Below are 25,056 nucleotides of genomic sequence, written 5' to 3' on the forward strand. Positions count from 1 at the left end.
GAGCAGATGAGCACGAACAGACTCTGATAGTTTCCTATGCTACAAACGTGTCACAAACAGCTGGCGGATAAACATCCCGCAGTAAAGAACGCTTAAGCCTCGCTGCGATATTTGCTGTGCAATACATGGTGGGGGTGAAATCTTGCATACACCTGAAAAAAGTATATTGCCAAAGAAAACATGTATGAATTTCAATTTTGAGGGGTTTTTTTTCCATTTGTGGATGTTGGTGGATCAAGCAAAATGAACGTTTACGTAATGTACCATAAGCAGACCTGCTTCGATCCAGTTTAGTGCATGTACAGATGGTGTAAGATTGTATTAGTTCGGAGCATATTGCACACATGTGCTCAAATTACACGGTAGTAAAACCAGCCTACAGAAAATCCAAGTAACATATTATAGGGATTATCTGAGATTACTCAAAATACCTACATGTCTTCTGCGAACGTGTCTAAGTATCTCTACTTTACAGGTTTTTCTACAAAACCTATTTATACATGTAGCTGCTGGATTAATGACGAAGGACTAAAGAAATCTAATAATACAAGTAGCTGCTGGATTAATGACAAAAGAATGAAATCTTGATGTACTTTTGAAGCATTCGGAGAGATTCCACATCATCAGAATAATTTTGTCCAAAATGTCATTGTCCACCCTGTCAACAAGATGCAGTGTAAAATTTAAAACAGCTAAGAAACTCCACCAAAGATTCCAATATTTACACACTGCTAATTTGAGTCTGACTTGACTGAGCAAACTGTTTAATATCAGTTCCCCCCCTCTCATTGTTTATTGTTTAGCACATATTATTATATCAATAACTGTGCAAGGAGGGAGACGAAGCCTAGGGCTTGTAAAGAGCTCCACTCCTTCTAACCCCCAATTCCAACCCTTAATGCTGAGTGCCAAGCAGGGAGGCAATTGGTCCCATTTTTACAGTCTTTGGTATGACCCGGCCGGGGTTTCAACCCACAACTTTCCAGTCTCAGGGCGGACACTCTAACCACTAGGCCACTGAGCTGGCCATCGGGTTGAATGTGCATCAGTGAGGATTTCAGAACAGTGCTCTCCACCATCATGCTGCATATTCATGTACAGTGCCATTAATAACAGACCGCAGTTTAATTGAATAGTAATGGCTTGTGAGCAGCAGCCATAAGGGCACTGAACCAACCACAGCCATTACTTTTTACAGTGTGTGTACATAAAGAGAGCTTTAATGAATTGGATTTCAATCATAATGAAGAGTGAGTGTATCCAGGGAGCGCTACTTACATTGAACAGCATAGGAAGCCAAGAGTGCAGCTGTGTTGTGAGGACAGGGCAATCTGGATGTCGGAAGAAAACACACAAACACACTCACTTGTGTACTGTACACAGATAGAATTTAGCGTTGGAGCCAAAGAGACAAGATCACAGTTGTTTTTACACATGGGTGATTCCTCATGGTGTGATATCGAAATGTGAGAAGAAAAAAATTCTGGTGGGAATATTCAAAGAAATAGCTTAAAGCAAAACATGAGAAGCAGCCTACACAAACTCACCTTCCAGTGAATATGTCCTGCTTGATCTGAAGAAAATATTGGTACCTGAGGAGAAAAGGACAACCTGGTGACTGATTGAACACCATTGCCGGAGTCAAAAGAACCAAACTCAGTCATTAGTCTGTGTAATAGTTGAACTAAACAAAAAAAATAAAAAGTTTTACCGTGTGTATTCCTCCTGAAGTTTACTGGGGTCGGTCACAAAAAATTTGACTCTGAAGCTCAAGTTGTGGGGGGAACCTCCTGGAAAAACATGGAAAAAAGGCTTGAAAGTCATTTCTGCACTCAAATATTAATAACTTATTTTTTTCACTTCACAGTACTATCACAGCTTGCACCAAAACCTTGCTGAATTAAACACATTATTCAAAAAGAGCCATGTTAGCAAAACAAAAAACCTGGTAGTACCTATTTTACCATTGGATATGCCAACAATAGGAAAAGTGTGTTTATCCTTAGTAGGTGGCCAATAGAGACATTGTGCTGCATTCCACATCTCTGCCTCCCAATCGTGAAGATAAAAGATGATAAAAACGTGAAATGCATAAAACAAGCACGCTTAAACATGATGTGCTGGACCGAATAAGGCGCTCCACGATGAGACAATAAAAACATCGCGGTTGAAATAAAGTTCAAGCGGTGCTGCAGGACTGCAGATTTAGAATAGTCCTAAATCAAAAGCGATGGTGCTTGATTGTTTCAGAGCTTGACGTTACAAATTCTAAATTACTCACTAGCAAATATAAGAGCAGGGTTGAAATGGAGTTTAATCATCGCTTAAGGCAGATTTAACATTTGAAAACACAGATCATGCGGACTGGGTCATTTTGCTGGAGGTGGGGAGCAGATTTCAAGCAATCGCTCGCTAAAGTCCGACGACAGATTACGCCAGCTGATGCATTCGGAATTTTCGGGGGCAGTTTGGGAGAACCGTCTGAGGTGCTTGGTTAAAGTGTCATGTTGTGGATTTCACCTACTTTTTAACTGCTTCCTGATGGGCTTGTTGGGATCCAGCCAGCGCTGTAAAATATTGATTGAGAGACACTTAGAGACATCATAACGCTTCCACAGCTTGACTACATCGCCTAAATTATTCATCAATGGCCACACACACACGCACGACTATCAAAAATATGTGAACACTGATACAAACTTGCATACCGCATAAATATAGTAGAAAATCTTTCCCATCTGTCTGGAACTACAATAAGGTATGTGACTCAATGAAAACAACTTTACTAATTGTGAGTGATGCTACGCCATCTTGAGAGGAGCAATGAATTTCAGGAAAAATACTGGCCAGCAAGCCAAGCCAACTTTACCACATGCACGTTTGTTTATACACACACACACTCGTGGATCATCCAACCACAATACTGACCGGAACATCCGAAGAGTCATCTGCCAAGTGCAGGCCAAAGTAGTCTCTTTCCGTCAGCTCCAGGTGCTTGAAGACAAGGTCCTGCAAGACCTGCCCATGATCAGACTTCTGCACATAAGGACACAAGGCAGAAGGGACATTTAAAAATAAAAAATAAAAAAGTGGGTCTAAAAACCTGTTTGTAAAACTGGGCCACAATACCAGCTTTTAAAAAGGCACGCGTTTCTTTGCGAATCTCGGAGGTATGCCCTTGTCTGTTGACGTTACCGGAATCCTCAATTCAAACATCACAAGCGTGTCGGGGAGGGCTACGAAGATGAGGGAGGAACTAATTAAATCATATCTACTAAGTCATTGGAACTTCACTGCAAGTGCCATGTTGTATCAGACTAGAGAGCTGGAAAGAGCATTTCCCCTCCAAACTTGTCTGGAATATTTATGTTCAACGAGATAAACTCATTCACCAACAATTAGCGAGAGAAAATGTACAAAGAAGGAAGCGGAGCCGGAGGGCTACTATAGGATCGCAAGTGTGGCGCTGGTTGATGTTGATGCGTACAGTGAAAATTGTAGTTAATTGCAATGTGCTTTGAGATCTGCTTTCTGAACACTTTGGCTAATAATTTGACACCCATCGTACTGAATTGCAGGACAGTCTTAGAAAACTGGACTATGAATGATAAAGATAAAACATTAGCGATAAGTAAAACATTGGTTTTATTTTGACAGCTTCGTGTCGTCGACATTATTCATTGATTCAACCGTAGGTCCGAGACGGAGCAGTACGAGTGAGGAGCTAAACTGTGGAACCTAGTGTGAAACAAAAAAAAATCAAAAAAATCTGATCCGGGTGTGTAACCACACCATCGTAGCTCCTGCGGGAAAATACGCACGCGTTCGCCAACCTACTGCTTTCTCGCACCTCTCTCTCTCTTTTGCCTAGTGACACACTTTTTACAGCCCAGTGTGGAGCGTGAACATGTGCCAGTTTGTCACCGTTGCAACGCGCAAGGCACATGCGGACGGATAGTTGACAGTTGGCTCGATGATATAGCGGGCCTCAAGGATCTCAGGCCGTCCATTAGCCCTTTTTGCGTGTGTGTGTGTCAACTGACAGTGACTAACACAGCTCTGCTCATATTTTCCTTACTGCTCACTTTACAATTTAAAACACTTCCTTTTTTCGACAAGTCATGTGAAACAAAAATGTGAACTAAAGCTGTAAAAAGTGTTTTGTACTGGTCGAAATAAACAAAAACAAATCAGACGAAAAAGTCGATTTGTTTTGATTCGGTCATTTTGGACCGGTAGGACACTGACAAGTATCATTTGTGACTGCAATTGGAACGAGGCAGATTATAAATAATGCAATAATGTTGAGGTGTGACGTCCATTATTGATGAGAAATCAATGCAAAATACTGCCATTTGCTGAATTACAGTTTTCTTTCAATGTATTTTTCATACAGATTATCTAATCATTTTACATTTGAAATAGACATATGATGACACACTATCAGAATGGAACATTCATTTCCATTTTCCTTTCTTACTTCCCTTTCTCAGGCTATTCATAGGCATGTTTCCTTCTTCTTCATTGTCTGAAGCAACTTCCCAAGCCTGATATGCAAACGCTCAGAGCTCCTTTTTATTTCAATTCACAGGGAAGCCTCCGCCACTCCGTGTTGGAACTCGGGACTGCTTTTTTTCTCTCCCACTTTTGAGCTCAAACTCCAATGTTCTAATCTAAAGGGACGGCAGGTTGGAACTAAGCGTGACATCAAACGGAAACTACGGGAAGAGTAAAACAAGACGAACAACAAGGGCAAGCAAGAAAGTGTATGTGTAGCACATTGAGGAAAAAAAAGTACGTAGACAGAGAGTTACAGAGGAAAACAAAACAAAAAAAAAAAAGACAAAAGTGAGCAGCCAAGAGAAAAGGAGTGATTGACGACGCTGCTGAATGAGACAAACGCTCTTTGTGGTTCTCTTCATCAGTCCACCACAAGCACTGACACAAATAGCGTCTCCGTGCGTGAGAGCGAGGAGACGAGACACAGACGACTGAGGGCATCCCGACTGCAAGGGGGAATAAAAAGATTGTGACACAGAAGGGCTCGTTTTCATTCGAGTACAACTTGCGGGAAATATCAACTAGCATACTTTGTGTAACATGCTTCATTAACTTTTACTCTGCGTGGAACTGTAAAAAAAACACACACACACAAACACACAGTTCTTAGCAAAAAAAAAAAAGGGGCAAATTCCCTAATCACCAAATCTGTTTATTTGCCGTTCCGGAATTTCCATTGACATCACATGAGGAGGTTCGAACGACAACTGTCTGATGAGAATAATTGGTGACAATTACTGTGAAATACTTATTTGCTTCTTCAGGCTATAACGACTAACCAAAAAACTGTGTCAAAGTCCACAAACTGTATTTTTGTGGTTTCAAAGAAGAAGCAAGCAAGTCATTAACTGAGGAAAAACCTCATTTCACTTTTGAATGTGCAATATCAATCTTTGCATGCCTTCATTATAATCGCATTTAAGCTACTTATTCAGTACTACGCAATGGAACCACTAAGTTCAAACACAATATTCACTATACTTGCAATTTATCCCGATTTGAAAAATTCTCTTGGTCCTTTTGGGAATTTTTTATTTTACAATATAAAAAATATAAAGTGACACAAGTTGGGCTTTTTAGTAACAAGACCGGCGTATAAAAGCAGTGTTGTTGACTAATGTTCAAGTGTTAAATTGATTCATCAATAAATAGTTGTAGTTGCCTTTGGTTCTGATTTTGCTTTTTAAGTAGCACAAGACTGGCTCCACTGTGGGAAGAAGCTTTTGGGTCTTAACTTAAGGCCCAACAGATCACTCCATTTATGTGTGTGTGTGTGTGTGTGTGTGTGTGTGTGTGTGTGTGTGTATGTATATGCGCATATGTATAAGCTCCCCCCCCACACACACACACATACTCTCTTTCTCTCACCACTGACACTTGTGTTTCCATGACAATAAGCAAGTGCCTTTGGATTTTTACTCGCCATTAGAATAAAGGCCGGCCGGTCAAGGCTAGGATCAATAGAAGTATTGTGGCTCTCAGGATGGCTGCTCTTTCCAGGAAGTTACTGCGGCTGCAGGGGTCTGATCAATGACACTGACAGAGACCGAGGCATTCATTCAGTTCCATGCAGGGAAAGGGGGCTTGCGGGGAATCGTGAGCAGGAAGCAGAGATGTTGTGTGGGCAAAATCATACATTTGCTTTTAGCTACTCTTGTGATTGTGGGATGAAGCAGATACATTTCTCCCATCAAAAAAAAAAAAAAAAGAAAACGAATGAAATGTATATTGTCTGACAACATTTTGGAGGGGGGTGGGATTGAAATTCCCTGCCTGAAGCGATTCCTCTTTGAAAACACTGTCAGGAGCTCAATCGCCAAAGGCGTAGGCTTGGCCTCAACGACGGCACCACCTGCGTCAACAACTTGTGCAGAGACATCCTCCCATACTGTCAAATTTAAAGGAACACCCTTCATCGGGGCATATTTGCTTTCCAACGAGCATGCAGATGTGCCTTCTACACACACACACGCACGGGGTGGGGCCATGGTATGGACATCTCAGAGTGTCCATATTGTTTATTTGTTACACGCCCGCTGTTTCTTTCTATCCTAGTGACTGTAGTTCCAAAACTTTTAATTGCCCATAGCCTGTGAGTGAGAGAAGGGTCATTTGGAATCTTGATTTCGTAAAATCTACAAGTTGAAGTTTACTGAAGTACTTACGCTGACTTTAAAAGCCTGGACAGTGTTGTCCAGCAGCAGTATGTTGCACACAACCTGTGTGTGGTGCCTGTCTCGCTCCAGCTCCGTCGCCCGGACATTGTAGGATCTGCCAGCAGGCAAGCGGAAGCGCGCGCTCATCACGCTCCTACCGGGTTCTGTGAAGTTGGGGGGGGGGGAAAAAAAACACAACCGGAAGGAGATGTGGGTCATGAGTGAAACAAAAACATAGCAAATTAAGAACTACGACAAATTGGGAGTGTCACGAGGGCAATGTCTGATCTGTGAACCAATACGATTGGAGTACAAAACTATTCTGATTACGCGAAGAATTACAATGTGCCCCCCCCCCCCCACAATCACTGCAACATAGCTCGAAACATTGTACAAGCAAAGACTTGCAGAACAAGGAGTGCTTCGTGACTAAAAAATGTCAACGAGCACCAAAGAAGCAGCAGATCCCATCTCAGGGAATATGGAAAATACTCCGCGACCAAGTGCAACAGCACTTTGCTTTGAAATCGAACGCCACAAAAAAACAAAAAGTTAAATACCAAAGCAGATTTGAAATGTTTTTATTCCTTCTGTTTCATGACCTCTGGCAAGTGAGGAGCACCGTGTAAAATAATGACATGAACATCTTTAGTGAGCAAGAGCGAGTTTTCTTAAAGAGTAGAAGTCTATTGATCCATCCATTCCAACTGACTTTGGGGCAACGCTAAACGAATTGGACGGTGGGACAGATGGGAAATAAAATCCCACATTGAACTGCGCCTAATTTTGCAGACCAACAGACAATTAACGGTCAATTAGAGAGGAAATATCTCGACACCCAAAGGTCTTATTAACGTACTGACCACAAGACACTCAGCAACTAGGAGAAACGTCATTCATTTTGGAGCGAGCGATATTTTCAGGTTGCCACCTGCACACAGCAACGCCGTGTAGACAAAGAGAAAGCTTTGCCAACCAGCTCGGGGGGAAGACGTGGGGAAGGCGGAGACTGAAGCTCAGCTGAATGCTGAAGGATGCTGTACTATCACGGGCTCACAGTGGGATACATAAATGATGAGGCCTGACACACAGACGATCCCCACAGGCTGGCTTGCCTTCCACTGCTCTCTTCCTGTCCAAACAGTTTTGTGCCATCCAATTTAAGACATATACAGACTGGAGAGTGCATAAATTTAATTTCATCGTATGCTGTATAAAATTAACAAACTCAATACAGTGGCAGAGGCAGTGGTACATTATATAAAAAAAACATTATTCTGATTTCCTATGGGGGTAAAAATGTTTCCACAGCTGAATGAATCATAAAATCATCCAGTGTCCCTGAATAAATTTCAGTCAACGTTTAGTTTTTTGTAGCTTCTCTCAATACTTTGGGGAATGCAATTGTTTTGATAGCAGTTCATTCGCTTTCAAATACAGCAGTGTGCAAAATGAAGATTCATCCATCCATTTTTTATGTACCTTTGGGTGAGAGGCATCGTACTCACTGTTATGGCAGATTTGAAATTGAGAATCGTTTTTTTGTTGTTTTTGTCGAGGGGATCAACATGCACAAAATGTCAAAAATAATTACAACCGTCTGTAACCTGATGAAAAAGAGATTTAATAAGGCTCTCCAACATGTCCCTCTTAAAAGTCACAATAAAGCGAGTCCTGGAAAACTAGAAAGAGAAAAACATCCCCTGACTCCAGTTTTACGGACCAACATGAAATTAGGTGGGCATGTTTGCCCTAACAGGACGCTTGAAAAAGACCCATGTGGAAAACTGATTAAAGTTGCGTATTTGTTTGAATTCCCACTTTTGAGGATGCACATTGTTGAATTTGCCTTAAAATATGAGCAACAATGGAAAGCAGAAAAGACTATTTTTGATCACTTTTTGTTCGGGCTTTACAGCTTGAGTCTTTGCTCAATTCTGCTCTGCTGTCAGTTTTGAGCTGGACTGGATAGCCACACTCCCCAGAGAGAAGGATCTGGATCTCCGGAAGCATGCTAACATTATTGCTTCCTGCAGGCAGCAGCGCTTGCAAATTGTTGTGTGTCTGTGTGCGTGTGCGCGTCCCAAGACCCAACAGTCTTGTTCTCTGCTGGGCTGCTCCAGCGCTCTCTCATCTTATCGTAAACACAGACAATTCTACAACCTCTCCTGTCTGCCGGAACACACACGGACATATAAATACATGCATAAAACACCCATGTGGAGAAACATCAAAGATGGCACCATCCCAAAAGTTCAATTTCCACACGCACTTTGACATACCTAAACATTATAAAATGGTGTGTCACCCAGAAAACGATTCTCCACAGTAGCTAAAGACTCAGAGTCTTGAAAAAAAAGTTACACAACAAATAGGCATCTTCAATGGCTGAACTTCTCTTGACCCAAGTTTTCTTTTTTTTATAATATTCTAATTTATTGAAGAGACGAGCCATGAATTGTATTGTCTTCGGAACAATTAAAATGAAGCTAGGCCACAAACAGGTGGTCAATTGCACATCTACTTACAAGACTTTCATAATTATTCACAAAATACATGAGAAAATAAAATCCATGAAATTCCTGTAACGATTGAAAACAACCCAACGGGGTCGCCGAAAGGAAGTGAAAAATTCCCTCTGTGGATTTTCCAGCCAGTCTAGGCACAGCATTGTGGTTTTGTCTGTATCCGCCAGAAAGTCACATTTAACTTGTAAACTTCCACATAGACAATGACACAAGCCGCCGGCACGCACACCAAAAGAAAATGCCAAGCAGTCAAACTCAGAAGGGTTAGTGGGAAGACTTAATAAGTCTTCTGAGGAGGTCAGAAGCCAACAATAAGACTTAACTTCCTCAGGGGGCGGAAGCAGAGATTCCTAGTGCGCTGCATTAGGTGACAAGAGTTTTGAACAAAACAAATCAAACAAATCCCACGGTATCTGGTCTTAAAACTCACGAAATTCAGATCTAGAAATATTCCAAGTAAGAATCAATGTGCCAGTGGTTATCATTTAAGCAATAAATATTAAACTGTATATTGCATACTATGTCTTGTCACCGTGGGATAGTGGGAAACGTAATTTCGATCTCTTTGTGTGTCTTGACATGTGAAGAAATTGACAATAACGCAGACTTTTTAAACTGAGTTTGCAGACAAATCTTAATTCCAATTTCCATCATTTGTATTGTTTCAGTTTGACAGACCGGAACTGACCGTAAAACGACATCACCTGAGGGTGAGAAAAAAAATCCTTAAGACTATGACTCAATTAAAACATATTTTTCTTTTTCAATTAAAAATAATGACAATTTCACTGCAACTGAGTTTATAAAGAACATAAAATATGCTCCCGGGTGTCGTTATATTGTCTATCTGTGTTGCTGCAGCATCTGTGTTCGGACATCTTTTGCTTAGCCAAAGGCAATTTGCAGTGTGCATTAGCATTAAGCTAGCACACTTTTTTAAGTTACCCTATGTCAGTGCTTCTCAAATAGTGGGGCGCGCCCCCCAAGGGGGGCGCGGTGCTATTCCTGGGGGGGCGCGTGTGACCCTGGGGAACAGGCTTTTTTTTTTGGCAGTACTAGAATAAAGTGTAATTGCGCGTTTACTACAGCAGGGTGCAGTGGCGCTCTCATTGTTACTTCTGTCACGTTTGCGACAAGCAACATTTTACGACTTACAAGACAAGTTAGGATAGTCACGGTGGGGAGGGGGGGCGCGAATAGTTTTCTTCTTGCCAGGGGGGGGCGTAACAGAAAATAATTGAGAAGCACTGCCCTATGTGATTTCAGTAATTACGCGACTGGTGGTAGCAATCTTCAAAATACGACAACAGCTTTAAATTGTTGACTTATTTACTTACCACTGCAACGCTGGTTTATTTCTCCCACCCTTGATGTAACACTAAATGAACAGTGCTATTATTTCAATTAACCTATCCCGGTGTCAATCAACAAATTTACTAAACTAGTTGTGTCCACGATCATATTTGGCCATGAGGGCATCAATGAAAAATAAGACAAGCCAGGTAGCAGGCAGGCGAGCCATGTTAGGGCTTCCGCTTTGTGTTTCAAATGCCTTCCACAGCTACGCGAACATCAGGCTTGAACGAGCGAGCGAGCGAGCGCCCTTATGAAATGACCCTCTGTGTATGCGTGAATGAAAAGCATGCATCAGCTAACCTGCATTCATGGATTAGAACACAGGGCTGACGCTGTAGCTTTCACCAAGCTCACCTCTGTATTGTACGGGTTGCCCCTTTGATACCACAAATAATATCGCCATGTTTGTTCCTATACCATTTATCGTCTCTCAGCCAACATGAGAGTAACAACACATGAAAGAAAAACATAGCGGCTAGATCAAACCATTTCGGATGGTGCAAAGGCAAACGGACAAAGTTACAAAAGCTACATTAGCCTTTGCGGGAGTTTTTTTTTTTAGGGCATGTCTTTGTACCCGTGATTGTTGAAGATGAAGAGATGCATGTGGGTGGAATACATTTTGATGGATAAACGAGGCCAAAACAGCAAAGCGTGGGCTTACCTGCTGAAAACCACCTGGCATTCTGTTCTAGCCACTGATTCAAAAAGAATGCAGAGAAAGCATTATTTTGGCCTTACACAGAAGAAATTGATGTCTGGAGTAATCCTGATTCTTGGCCACAATTTGCAGCACGCAAATTACAAGGTGCATGCACATCTTAATGTGTTAAAGAGCTGATACAAATCTCCCAGCACTAGGCTTTCTTAGCAAAGCTTTATTTCTGCTGCCATCATTGGACGGGGCCAAAGTCCAGACTCAGAGGTGCAGCTTTTATTTTATCAGCGCTGGCACCGCTTTGACACCAAATACTGCACGGCATTTAAGGAGCTTACGCAACGTTGACTCTAAATAGTCTGACTGTGGCCAGAGTAATGACTGGTCACAAGGATCGTTTAAAACACTGTCATTTTCATGCGGATTTTTGTTTTGTGTGTTGATTATGTTTTTTTGTTTGTTTGTTTGCACACATGAAATACAACCCCCACTTTTTCACATAAAATGAGACATCTAAGTTACTTGTGGCTTGGGTTAAATGTGCCTGTGACATTACAGAAGTTAATAGGCACAAGATGTCTGTAAAAAAAATATTTTGCTGACAACGGCATCAAATGGGTTATACATTGCCGGGTATAGGCGCCTTTAGATTAATCTGACTTTGCACAAGATTAGTGCAACGTCTGATCTGAAAGTAGGCGGAGCAATAAAACTGATTCAATTCCAGATTACAGTCATTATTGTGCAAGAAAATGTGACCTTAATCCGAGAAAGAAACAAACAGACCTACTGGAAGACAACAATGCAATGATGGGGGGAAAAAAAAGACATCCTGCATACCAGCAGAGAACAGACATAAGAACATCTAAAAGCCAGACAGAAAAAAAAAAGAATCCTAACCAGCATATATCATAAAGTGTTGTCACAAAATTGTGACTTCCATACAAGACATGTTAAATCAATCGCAACTAGATTTAGAAATATTATAATAAATGTATTGTTGACATTTTATGTCATTACGCTTTTCCCCTTGCCCATCGCGCTAAATTACCTAACGGAAAAAAAATATATATACAACAAAAGATAAGGAGGTAATCCTTCAGCAGTGAGATTTGCTGGTATCACACCAATTTGAAGTTTAACATTTGACATTCAAGGGAATCCTCTTTGCAGAATGATTTCCGTTCTATTTAATATTGACAAAGCTGGCCTCTGTTCTACTACTGTAGTTTATCATTAGCAGAAAACAAAGTGAGAGCAGCTGTACTAAAACATTTGGATCAAGAACATTCTCCAACATCTGAGAATGTCCCTTCATCAGCCTGAGGAACAAGCATGACCTACAAAACTATCAAGAAGATTTATAAGTCGGTTAGCCGCTGTTAATCAGCTGCTAGGCTAACGCTTAAGTGGCGCTAAAATATGCAAAGACGACCCCGGTTACGATCATGTGTCCCGTATTAAAGTGTCCAAGAGCTGTTATGTATTGTCCTCTTTCTTAGCGGCTTTCTGCTGGGGCTGAGGCGGACAGAGAGCGGACAGAGCCGGCCAAAAAAAAACAACCCCTCCACCCCCATGCTGAAATCAGAGAAACCACAAGAATGTAACAGCTTCTGTTATTATCCCTCCCTGTTGCCTCAAGTCCTGATAGCTTGCCCCACAGTCAGGCCAAGTAAGAATAGTCCCAGAAATAGCAGTGTCGGGAAAATGGTTAGGAGCCAAGATGCAGCTGCAAATTGGAAGTGGCTCCAAAAATGCCAACGACTGGCTAGACATTTAGTAGGAATTGCTTCTGCTAATTTATGGGTTCGTAAAACACAAACTTTTGTCGGCTGTCAACGTAAAGAAAATGATGGCCACACAGAACTTAAGTAGACTGTGACATGCTTTGTCTTAACAAATGGTGACCGACTGTTCTCTCTGCCCGAGCTTTCTTTTCATTCAGACATCCTCAGTTGATTTTGTTGGCCTTATCACCAAATCACGACAAACACATATCTGAATACTGACACTACACATGCCCTGTCCTGTCCCATTTGCATCGTAGCGCATTCCTTGCTCACAGGGTTTATGTAGCAGCGCTGCCCTCCCGGTCCACATTGATATCAAATCTGACACAGTATGTGTTTATGCAGTTGATGTTACTCGGTTTTCCTGTCTGTCCCAGCAAAAAAAAAAAAAACCTCTGCCTCCTCGCATGTCCAATAAATAACCATATCAACAGAAAACTTCAGCAGTATGTGAAGCGCAAAATGAGACAAAGCAAACTCTGCCTGGTTCTGACCAGCAGTGCAGAAACAACTGTGGGTTTTAACCTCTTTAGGTATTCTGACTACAAGAATAACACTCGCTTCAAAAGCAAAAATCGAACACGCTAACAAGTTAGTGCTCTGCAAAGTATAAGACTTTTTTTTTTTTTTTAAAGTCGGTCGCCACATGTGCTAGTAAATTCAGATGCGTTGCTGTGTTCTGCTTCTTGAATGTAGCGGGGCAACATCAGCAGAGGACAAGTCAAAACTAGCACCGGAGTAAAACTCCTGGAAGCCAGCTGTACTTACATACCTGAGGTGTGCAATTGTGGGGGTTGGGCTTTACGCACCACAATAAAAAATCTGGGATATTATAATCTGCCCACAGCGGTTGTGGGGAAATACATCCCAAATAGGTGTCAGCAAGTAAGGGTTGACTTCATCGTTTGACGTTAGCGCCAGGTAACCATAGTGTTATTGCTATGCACCTGCCACTTTATTAACATAATGATAAATGAGTCAAATCAATTTTATTTTCATTCCAGTAACAGTAGTACACCATCTTTTGGACAGCAACTATTCATGTAGTCAGCTCAAAATTGTATATATAGAAGGAATAAGAATACTTCCATGAGATTATACATTGCAGTTAGAATTTTACAGAGGTTATGGAACCTAGCAGTTTAGAGTCCTAATATAATCTCTGGAAAAAGGGCGTCTAGATCAAGTTCTCTGTAAAGGATTCTGAGCAACTATAAAGTCTTAAAAGATTTACTGCCTTTCTAAGCTATCCAACAGAAGATGGTCAACCGCACTGAAATGATGCAATCTATATAGCGCTAGCATGTCCGGCTATATATAGAGTACGTACATACTTTTTATTCAAAATGGAGTAAATCAAAGCAACGTTCAAGGGCCAGTGACGGCGCTCCTGTTGTGTCAGTTGAAATACTATTTTAACTGTGTGGCCTCATCAACGGACAAACAGAAGGACTGACCACAGACCAACGGACTTTCTCTGAGGCATCTGGCTGAATAGTTAGTGATGGCTGTGAGTCCACTTTCATTTGTGCCGCGCTGGTGGGCCAGACTGGAAGGACGTCGAATCAAGACAAGAGATAATCGGAGTGCTCTAGCAGGCCGCATTTCATGTCATTACAGTTACAAGAAGATGTGCAGCGTTCGAGGATCGAGCTGAAACCGAAGCTGGAGTAACGTGCCAAAAGGTCCCTTGGCGTTCAAGATAAATGGGACAAAACGGTTCTATCGATAGCTCTGCAAACAGACATCCCGCCCGTGCACAAGTCCAGACTGGACTGCGAGCTTTCCAGGGGGAGGGGTTCCAGTCGGATGGACGGGCAGCTGGTCCACTTGGTTAAACATGAACAGGCGGCTCTTTGACAAGGCTGTCACCAGCGGACGGCAACGGTCAAAGGAAGCCTGGTCCCAGTCAAATAAATGAAGGGCTCTTAAAGGTAAACACCACTTTATCTGAAATTAGTCCAGTCACGCATTTGAAACAAATAACTAATGAATTACGAGTAGTCCGTATATAAATTCTTACTTAAAACAAGGGTGATGTTGGTGTATGATAATTTATTACAGGATCAACTACTTTTTTTCTGCATAATCAACAGGACATTGCATGTTTGTCATTTTTCTCAGCAGTGTGTGAATACGGGTTGTTTAATAAACACTGAAGACTAGACACAATATCTAAAAAAAGACCCCCCCCCTTACTTTTTCTACACCAACATTCTCATTAAAACGTGCTGCACCGTAGCTATGCCTCTGCGTAAAACCCTTCCCTTTGGAACTTAAGGTTCCCTTTATGACTTCAAATGAGTGTACAGTAATAAGTTGCATTTGCATTATTATTCATGAGTAAGCCGTATTACAATGTTAGTAAGTCTGCACTGTCAAAGGTACTCTTAATTGAGTAGATTACCTCGCTGGTGTGGCACACGCTGGACTATGCTTTAGTCTCAAGCAACAAGATTCATCCCGTGTTGCCATGGTAACAAAACTTGCCATTTGACCGGCAGTACAGAGCAGGGTGTACAATTACCCACGTGCATGGGGACTAATTTCAGCAAGACAAAAAATAAGGTGTGCAAAGTCTGTACAGGGATTCAAACACTATTTATTCCATTTATGACTGACCACTTTTGTATATGCAGATTTCTTAAATAAATAAATCACAAACAATGCTTTATTTTTCCTCTACCTTATTTTTGAGCCACCACCACTGCCAAGATTACTTCAAACTTTTCTCTAACTCATCTCGTGAAGTTTACCACCCTTCTTTCTCTGGCATCATCACCACAAGGACCCTCGACTGCCTACCGGAACCTCTTTGGGAATCCTGCATCTTGCGCCGAACAAAAACTGAACACAAACTGTTTTATTTATCATAATCTGAAAGAAGTTTTAATTTGAAACATCAAGTGGTTGCTTTGAAGGAAAACACATCCCTGATGTGACTGCTCATCAATCTAGCAACCCTCCATTGAAGGATAAAGCCTGTCCAAAAACTGAATGTAAAAATGCAATGAAATGCGAGGGCTGTGTATGCACACAAACGGGCAGGAGAAGATATGATATGAATAGGATATCAGCTGCAGCAGGCAGCAGAGGGGACGACTGCGACCCAAAAGATGTAGCACGGATGGTGGAGGATTACGTCATCGAGAGGGAGAGGGGGTAGGGGGGGAGAGAGAGAGAGAGAGAGAGATGGGGGGGGGAAAGAGAGAGAGAGAGAAAGAGAGAGAGACTCCTCAATCGCATGCAGCCTTGCTTCACTGGCATTACTGAACACCACGCCACTGTTTGAATAGCAACTGCTCAGTGCAATTAATCATAGGCATCCTTAAAGACAAAGGGGTGCCATGAAAGCCGTAATGATTCCAAATGAACGGGGATGCAAAATGCATAGTTCAATTGAAACGATCTTCCATAAAGCGTGCATAAATAAGCATGAAGCTCTCGGTAATTGTTAATTCGTTATCTTCTTCCATGCGCGTCATATTTAAAGACGTACAACTGGCACTATTCACCACTAACGGGGCTGTCATTAAAGGGGCTTATTGTACACTTGTAACGTTGCCATGAATGATATATTAGCCAAAGGGCGCCATTTATGTCGACACATGAAAGGCTGGAGCATCGATTGGTGATTAAACGGCACTACATACGATGCAACAATGTGCATAATTGATCATTTTGAAGTGTTTGGTGTCTAGAAGTAACTGCGATGTGTTGAATGGGTAAAGCAGCGTTAGCAAACAAGAGCGCTTCACACTAGTGATGTCTATTGGCATTATACATTTTAGACGTAGCACTCATTAAATACATGTGGATGGTGCATTTGGGAACTCATTGAAGCGTCAAGGTAATGATTATAGGAAAAATTGAGCGGCGTGAAGCAACATGAAGCAAAGTGACAGCGCCGAGCTAGCCGGCTAAGCTAGGAAACGTCAGCTGTCTGTAACGAGGGTTAAAAAAGTAGTTTCAAAAAGCTGTGGTCCTTTTTTTTTTCTTACCGTCATAAACTGCTCCGGCGGCGTCCAGTTTTCAAGGAATAAAATGTTCGCCGTGTGAGGAAATAACTGGTCTTTGTGGGTAGGGCGACGAACCCCGAACATTCAAGAGGAGTTCGCCCGCGGATGCCGACGAGACCTGGGCATCGTTACTACGGACGGTCGTTCTTCAAGAGTGATCGCAGTCCGCCGCTGCCTCACGCACATCCATCCGGCAGAGAGGGGCCTCCTCCGGCCGCGACCATGCCACCACTGCCTCGGCAGCCACGGATGATAATCCACAAAACGCAAACCCCCGCAGTCAGCATTGGCTAAATGCGGCCAATGTCGGTCACCTCAGACTGATCATGTAAAACCGATTAAGACCGCAAAGAATAAATAAATTAATACACGTATGATCTCAAAAGTAAACCACTTTGACGATTTAACCCCAAAATGTTGCGTTTCTGACTTTGTGCGCTCGCTGGTTGGCGTCAGCCTCGCTCGGTCTCACTGCAGCTGCTCATCGGAGCGACAAAGCAGCGGCGGCGGCGGTGTAATGGCGTGCGCGGAGGCGGGGCCACAAAAGCGGGAGGCGCGCTGTTGGGTATGGAGCGCACCCAGGTAAATAGGCGTAATCCTTATATGTATGGGGCTCCTCGGGAGACCCGGATGTTGGGGGTATATTGTCGTTCATTACAAGGGGACGTTACGGTAACGTGTATCCTCATTTCACAAGTGATCGTTTACTATCCATTAAGTGATCCATCTTCAAATATTATTATTCGTATTTGTTCTTTTTTTTAATCAATAAAAAAAATCCTCAAGCGTATTCATTCACAATTTTAGACTGAATCGCCGCATAATTCATATTTCTTGTAAGGAGGACACGTCCTGGTGTGGGCTGGAGTGGCCTCATGTGGCGCACAATGTAATAACAGCCAGTGCATTACAGCATAACAATGGGCCTTTGTACTGTCCCTGTCAATGGCGCACTATGAAGTATAAGAAGATGAAGAGGAGACAGTGAGCCCACTGTTGATGATAGGAACAGCTCAAAGTAACACACACACACACACAAACAAACACCAAAGCCACAATAATGAAGTGAGAGCCTTTCTTTGCCTGATTGTTGTTTGCATGCATTCAAAGTCAAGGCGAGATTTTTCTTTCATACATTACATTTGTACCCCCAAAATTATACACCTGTTTAAATATGGTCTCAGCCCCCCAAATTTCTCCAACCATAAGAGCCTTGAGCTCACTAGGGTACGGAATATCGGCTGACCTTTGTCATTGTGGATGACCAAACAATGGCACTGCTTAAGACATCGTATTGACAAATAGGGAATTTCCATACATGGGGAAATCTTACAAGTTGGGTACTTTGACTGGTTGCCAGTCAATCACGGGGGACATCTAGACAAAAAAAAAAAAAAAAAGACATCCACCCCCACCATCTCCAATGGAGAATTTAGTGTACAATAAAACTCTACACAGGAAGGCCCGAGCTGAAATCTGAACAATGAACCCGCAAACAGAGAGCCAGACATGTTATCCAGTAGTCCAACATATCTCTTCTGCAATATTATTCATTACAAGCTGCTATATTTAGTTGAATCCTGGGGGTACCTGAGTAGAAATGTAATTAAAACACATATCGGAGCCTCGTTAATATGCAGACGGATGACCTCGGGGAGTGTGGCGTGATCAGTTCCAAGGTCCCATCGAGATGGATATTAAGATGATTATCGCTCAACAAGTGTGTGCATACTTAAACACGTTTTTCGTTAGCTAAGATTGTTTTCTTGAGCCGAGAGGGGGCGGGGTGGTACACATGAGGACGAGGGGAAAAAGACCACAGGGAAAAATAAGGACGTGCAGCGTAGCACAAAGATTCTTTTCAATGGGGAACGACGCACTCGCGATATGCATGTCTTTCTCCAAATATGCTCTATCATAGTCCGATTATTTTTCTTGTAGAGGGTTTAATTAATGTCTGAAGAGGCGGATGTGCAATGCGGCACTTAAAGGTAATTTCACAGCAGGCTATTGCATTAGAAGTAAAGGCTTTGCTGGGCAGGCATAATAATTGGCCATTTTCAGCAAATAAGCTTTATCTGTATACAACCCAACAGAAAAAGGGGACAAAATAACATGAAATCACACATATAGGGTCACATATTTTGTTAACTTAATAGCGGAATCTCTATTGAAATACATAGAAAAAATAAAAGGGGTTGGGGGGGGGGCTTTTGTTTGCTTAAAAAGCTACTCCTATAGAAATCAACTTAAATCTTGTCGTTTCTCATTAGAGTGAGGATGCCCTCCCTCCTCGAGGTATACGGCGTGTGCTTGAGCTGAAGGATGTTTGCAGGAAATAAATTCCCGCTGGGCGCATACATCTCTTGTCCTTTCTGTCCCATGAGTGCACGCAGACTTTTGTTTCTGGACAGAATCTTGTCGTAAAACTCCACTCCGCCCTTGGCGTAGTCGTGGGACACCCCGGCGGCCCGCCGGTCTGAGCGGTAATCGGACCACTGGGCGACGGCGTCCGCGGTAAGGAAGTAGGACACTGCGCCCAGGCCCAGCGCCACGAGGTTCACGGCTCCACGCAACAAAACGGGGCTGGCGTGGAGATTGAACACTTGCTTCAGTACTACACTGTACACCCAGACGCCACCCAGGCAAACGGGGGCAACGGCAGCGCTCACGATGGGTACGCCCGATTGCAAACGCGCCACCTCTCGCGCTATGGCAAATTTCTGTGCTTGGGTGGAGAACACCAGGGAGTCCCTGAGAGTCATGCCGGCGTCACTGTCCCACTCCACTGTTTTGCCATTGATGAAAATAGTCCGGTTCGTGATGCCACTGTGGTCATCGGCCGTGCTGTTAAAGTTTGCCGGGATACCGATTTGGGCCCCTGCAGGGAGCCATGGGACACCAGCGCTGACTGGGTGGAAACCAAAGGAGGCAAAGGCAGAAAGGTTTTTGGATGAGCTGGCATTGTAGTCCTTTAGCACCTATGAATAACAGGAATCACACACAGATTTTAGTATGTCACTGAGATCTCTTCTAATACGCACTTTGTGAATTTATGGGAAGTGGCACAGCAGGCTCATCAAGCCCGATTGTGTCAAAGTGACCGCTGCAAAATATATCTGCAGTTTCTAGCTGGCCATTTCCTGCCACAATACAAAAAGAAGAACTGTGCCTTCTGCAGTAAAATAATTCTCATACAATGCCACGCTACAAAAGACACCATTGAAGCTGGTGCTGCAATGGATATTGTATTAGGGGGAAAAAATGAAAGTTTTTCACAAGTACCTGCTGGAAAAGGTCCTCTAGCTTGTCAGACAGGGTGACTGGCTCTCCTTTGTACCAGGCCTGGTACAGCTGGCGGTACGACACGTCAGGAAAGACGTGGTAGAACATGTTGGCTGCAAAGACACCACCGCAGCTCGCCACGAGCAGCGGTGTTCTGTACTTCTGCAGAAGCACTGCATACTTGAGGAAGTTAGATGCCATGTGTTTATTTTATTTGGTCCTCGATTTCTAGGAGACAATCTGTGGAGGTAGATGACATGTCTTAGGTACCAATCACACCCCATGTTGTTGATTTTCATAAGAATGGAATAGATTATAAAGATCATTATTAAATTTAGAGATTAAATGAACCTGTTTGCATGTGGCATAACACAAAAATGCACACTCAGTACCACAGCATAAAGCGTTTCATTTTGTTTTTGATTTATGACATCGAAGCGTCTTTTGTGCGTTGCTGGTGCTTATGACTTTCCTACTATCATTATTTACAGCATAGTTTTAGCGTAGCCTAGTGTCGTACTTCGCCACGTTTCGACCTACGTACACGGTTTCGTCGTAAACCGATGCTCCCGAATAATCATTACATTGTGATACTAATCTGACCCAAAGCAGGTCTTCACACTGAATTTAATAAAACGCCTCTTTATCTTAACACGATCACGTTATTTTAAAAAAGAAACGTCAATGACGACTTACACTGTACATACAATTCTAAACTATACATTTAACGGTAGCTAACAGGCGGTTACTTACACGGTTTTGCTCCGTAGAAATTAAACACCACACAAAAACAAAAACTGCATTTAGAGGTTAGCGATGCCCTAAAACTATCACGTTTCGCGTAACATTTCAAGGACAGCTACGATCATTACACCACACTAACTGTCTGGTCGTAAATCGACGGCGCTGCCGTACTGCTTCGGCGCGACAGTTTTGCGACTGCGGGCAACAGGGAGTAATCATTACACATTTTTCATTATTTCAAATTTAAATCTTAAGGATAATTGAACAATTGATAAGCGCATCTGAATTTTTTATCATTAATGCTTAAAGGCCGTAAGAGCAAAGCCTACGTGTGTGTTTTATTGTGATTAGCTAAGATGTTCCAAGTGAGAAATCCTGCTCACGGGCTGTCTCCATGGAAACAGGCAAGAGAAGGTGTAGGTCGGTGCATGCGTGAGAAAGAGAAGGACTAAAGGAATAAAACATACTGTAAATTTGTGTGTACAGTAATGTTTTACTATACCCACTGTATGCCAAGTATCAAACCAAGACAACAGCAAAAAATAACCCCTGTCATCTGGATGAGATAAAATGTCTGTTGTGTGTTCAGACTATGAGTACTCATGAGGTTTCAGAGAGCAGCTTACAGCATTGAGAGGTATTTGAAGAGGGTAATGAATCTACATTTCTGGACATGCATGTGCACTGTAAGAGTATCTTCCTCCATATAGCTGCATGCACTTAAAGATGCACTTTGCAATCATGCACCACTCTTGCACACCAACATCACCAGCCACGATGACGTGAATGTTCAAACATGTATACGTTTTCACAAAGACATAATGTGGAAATTTGACTTTTTAATTGCTTAGACACAAATAACTGAGTCTCAAGAGTGTCTGTTTACTAATCAGTCCTAAATGATCATTTTTAATGTTGTCTATATTTAAAAATGTTTTGGGGGTTGAATCATGTGTCGTTATAGTGTCAACAGTATAAGCAATCTGTTACTTACAAGGTTGTTACTAAAATGAGGCAATTAAATAAAAAAGTTGCCTGAAATGGGCCAAAACTAATAATTTTGATTCAAATAAAAGTGTTCATTACATTAAGAAGGTTGCAACGATTATTAAATATTATTATCCTGAGATGGTGAGTACAAATAAAACAAACAAAAAAACTATCAAAACCACATATTTTCGTCTCCTCTTCTTTTGACCGTACCTCTTTAAAGACTTGGGGAGCAGTCCATTTCATCAGAAGGGTAGTTTTGTCAAGACTTAGAGACTCTTACACATGCTAAACATGAAGAAGGACACAAGAACAAAGTCAAAAAGCTTGTTCTTCCTTATTGCTCACAAATATACAATGCTGAGTCGTAAAACGTGCTGTTAAAATAATTTCAAGTGTTAGCAAAAATGGCGATCACCCCTTTCGGGCTACTCTATTAATAGCATCAGCTGTTGCAATACAAAGATGAGCTACTCGACTTTTTGTTCCGCAGATGTGGAAACTGAAAAGCCCGACTGCGGCGTGAGGGCGGCGGCGGTGTGGAGCCAAGTCAGGCTGAAACAATGACTATTATGTAGCCCCGAGGGCTATTTTTCCTCAATATTCTTTTTACTATAGGTTATTATAAGTCAGCGGAACACATAACGGTAAGTGTGTTGCAGAAGAAAGGCCGAGGGAGGTAGACATCTGGTTTCGCGGATGAATGTTGCGTTCGGGTCTTGTACTAAATGGTGTATAAACTGCTACTTCGGGTTACTGATGCCCATATAACTACTCGACTAATGACACTGCTAGTGATCGTTTTATTTAGAATGAGCGCAAATCGCATTTATTTTGCCGCAAACTTAAGAACGACGAAGCCACTTATAAATGTGGCATACTGGGGCGGCTGCTGTTTTTTTTTTTACACAGTAGAATAAAGAGTCACACAGCACGGGGGGGGGGCTCGACATTCTGTCACTGACGTCAGTGTGGAAAATGCTGCATTTATTTGTATTTTGCCCCTGCTGTATTTTAAAGATAAAAATAATAATGAACAATGTAGAGCCAGGCACAAAGGCTGGTGAAGCTTGATACAGAGGAAATCCAGAGATTCTTGTGTTTAATCATAGGATGAGATCATTCAGAAGCAACAGTCAGCATACAGACAGACAGATAGACAGACACAGCACTCTGCTCAGGATAATAATGTGAAGGATGGTCAAGATTAAGGTTCATTCATTCTGTAAAATTAATATGCCTAGCGGTTTGCTTATCTGTCTCACAGTCAAGAGTGCCCGTGTTGCAATCTCATTGGAGTTTGCATATTCCTTGCACATGCCATAAACATGCGTGGTGGGTTATTTGAGGACTCTAAAAGGTGTGAATGTGTGTGTGTCAATAGATGTTGATCAACAGTGTGGACTAGCAATGAGCTTCATAGCATTAAATATTTTTATCACACCAGAATCGAAACATCTCTACAAACATTGACATTCTTGAAAACATTTGAACAGTTTTACAACCTCAATTTTATAGGTGAAACTTGAAAACTAAAAAGTGTACATATCAAAACTATGGTGGGCAAGACAAAAAAAAAAAAAGTAATTTAGCTGTTGTCCAGTGTTATTGTTTGTGAGTCTACGGTGGACCACACCTCTTGACCAATGACAGATGGGATACCCCCTTTTTTTTTTAGTTTAACCTCCAGATCTCTTGCTATTCTACAAATAATTTTCCTTTCCATATGTGACTAGAGAGAGCGCTAGATCAGGGGGCCTTTGGTTCTGAAATTCTCCACCTACTGCTCATACCCACTGGCAGGCTTTAGAGAGGAAGGAAACATCTTCCTTCCCTCCATTGTGCAGGCCAGGATAAGATGGCCGGTTGCCAGCTGACAGCTGCTTCCCGCTCGCCCGTAAGCTTGCTCGCATGCATGCAAATCTATGTGGGCGTACACCATTGAAATGCCAAATAGGTATTGATTCATTACCAAGATTGGTAATTTTCCCAATTTTCTACTTAGTTAATACATTTCTTTGGTACAATCTTAGAAAATGCCTGGTTTCATTTTTTTTCAATTTACCATGAAACAATTGTGGTTCTTAAGGGCCAAACACCTGAATTGTGTCACTTGAATAATGCCATTGCCTCTTATTTCTTCACACCCTCATCTTGACCCTTTTACTTGCTTCCCACTTCATTCTTTTTGGCTCGCTCCCACAATGCGGCCCGCTGTTGCGTGAGCGTTCTACCATAATAGCCCGATTGAATGACACATAATGAAGGTTCTCTGTCAATTTTGGCAGATTGATTGCGACCATATGGGTCCCGGGAATGCACATATGCCACATTTTGTACACACGACAAGTGTTGAGCGCCTGCATAGTGTTTGAATGTATTGAGTTACGTGCAATAAGCACCAAACAACAACCACTATGCCAAGACGGTAAATAATTTTGAAATGCAAAATGAGGAAAGACTGAGTTTGGGGATAGTGGGGGGAAAAAGTTGCCATTCACCAAAATAGCAGTTAACCATGCATGGTTGTGGTACAAGCTAAACGTGTCAACCACATCTCCGTGGCAACAGGAGACAAGTGAAAGTAAATATAAAGCTCAGAGTTGTTTTGTTTCACCTAGTTTATTTACTCAGGCAACTGAGTTAAGCCTCGCCTCTTCTACTTCTTCCTTATGTTTAGTCATAAATAGACAAGCTAAAATTGAAATGTCTGGTTTCGGGACGGGCTCAGACATCATTTTAAGTGGCGAACATTTTATCGAGGTTCTTGTTCCACCTTCACCTCCCAAGAGTGACTGTTAAGTGTGCAAGAGGAGGACATTATTCGGGGAAGTTACTACCTTGCCACCTTGAATTATATTGACTGCTTTGAATTTAACCATCCTTTTGCATATTTAGAGGACTAAGCCTAGACTTAAGCTCTGGCTTGTGATTGCAATCAGAATTTTTTTTTTGTTGGCTAGCAGTCAT

The 25,056-nt window shown here is 42.1% G+C and overlaps 2 protein-coding genes across 2 annotated transcripts in view; both read right to left on the minus strand.

Annotated features, from left to right (window-relative positions):
• ptpn4a (protein tyrosine phosphatase non-receptor type 4a) overlaps positions 1-17,582 on the minus strand; it is a 32,647-nt gene extending 15,065 nt beyond the window's left edge. Inside the window, exons 1-7 of the mRNA XM_061286575.1 lie at positions 17,050-17,582; positions 6,726-6,880; positions 2,929-3,036; positions 2,525-2,567; positions 1,712-1,790; positions 1,548-1,592; positions 1,279-1,331 (exon numbers count right to left, since the gene is read on the minus strand). Of these exons, the coding sequence (XP_061142559.1) occupies positions 1,279-1,331; positions 1,548-1,592; positions 1,712-1,790; positions 2,525-2,567; positions 2,929-3,036; positions 6,726-6,863 (466 nt within the window). The 5' untranslated portion in view covers positions 6,864-6,880; positions 17,050-17,582. The remainder of the gene's footprint in view (positions 1-1,278; positions 1,332-1,547; positions 1,593-1,711; positions 1,791-2,524; positions 2,568-2,928; positions 3,037-6,725; positions 6,881-17,049) is intronic.
• Positions 17,583-18,128: 546 nt separating this feature from the next.
• Positions 18,129-21,261, minus strand: tmem177 (transmembrane protein 177). The gene is made up of 3 exons (XM_061286314.1): positions 21,108-21,261; positions 20,353-20,592; positions 18,129-20,048 (listed from the first exon to the last, which is right to left on the minus strand). Exons 2-3 carry the CDS (start codon positions 20,551-20,553, stop codon positions 19,317-19,319), a joined length of 933 nt encoding a protein of 310 aa, XP_061142298.1. The 5' UTR covers positions 20,554-20,592; positions 21,108-21,261; the 3' UTR covers positions 18,129-19,316.
• Between the last annotated feature and the right edge of the window lie 3,795 nt (positions 21,262-25,056).

Source organism: Syngnathus typhle, linkage group LG9, assembly GCF_033458585.1.
Source record: "Syngnathus typhle isolate RoL2023-S1 ecotype Sweden linkage group LG9, RoL_Styp_1.0, whole genome shotgun sequence".
NCBI lineage: Eukaryota > Metazoa > Chordata > Actinopteri > Syngnathiformes > Syngnathidae > Syngnathus > Syngnathus typhle.

Bases quoted from the DNA above. Each gene is read 5' to 3' on its own strand.
- tmem177 (XM_061286314.1), bottom strand. From the start codon at position 20,553: ATGGCATCTAACTTCCTCAAGTATGCAGTGCTTCTGCAGAAGTACAGA. The intron at 20,049-20,352 runs GTACTTGTGAAA...TGTTATTCATAG, and splicing joins TAGAGGACCTTTTCCAGCAG to GTGCTAAAGGACTACAATGC.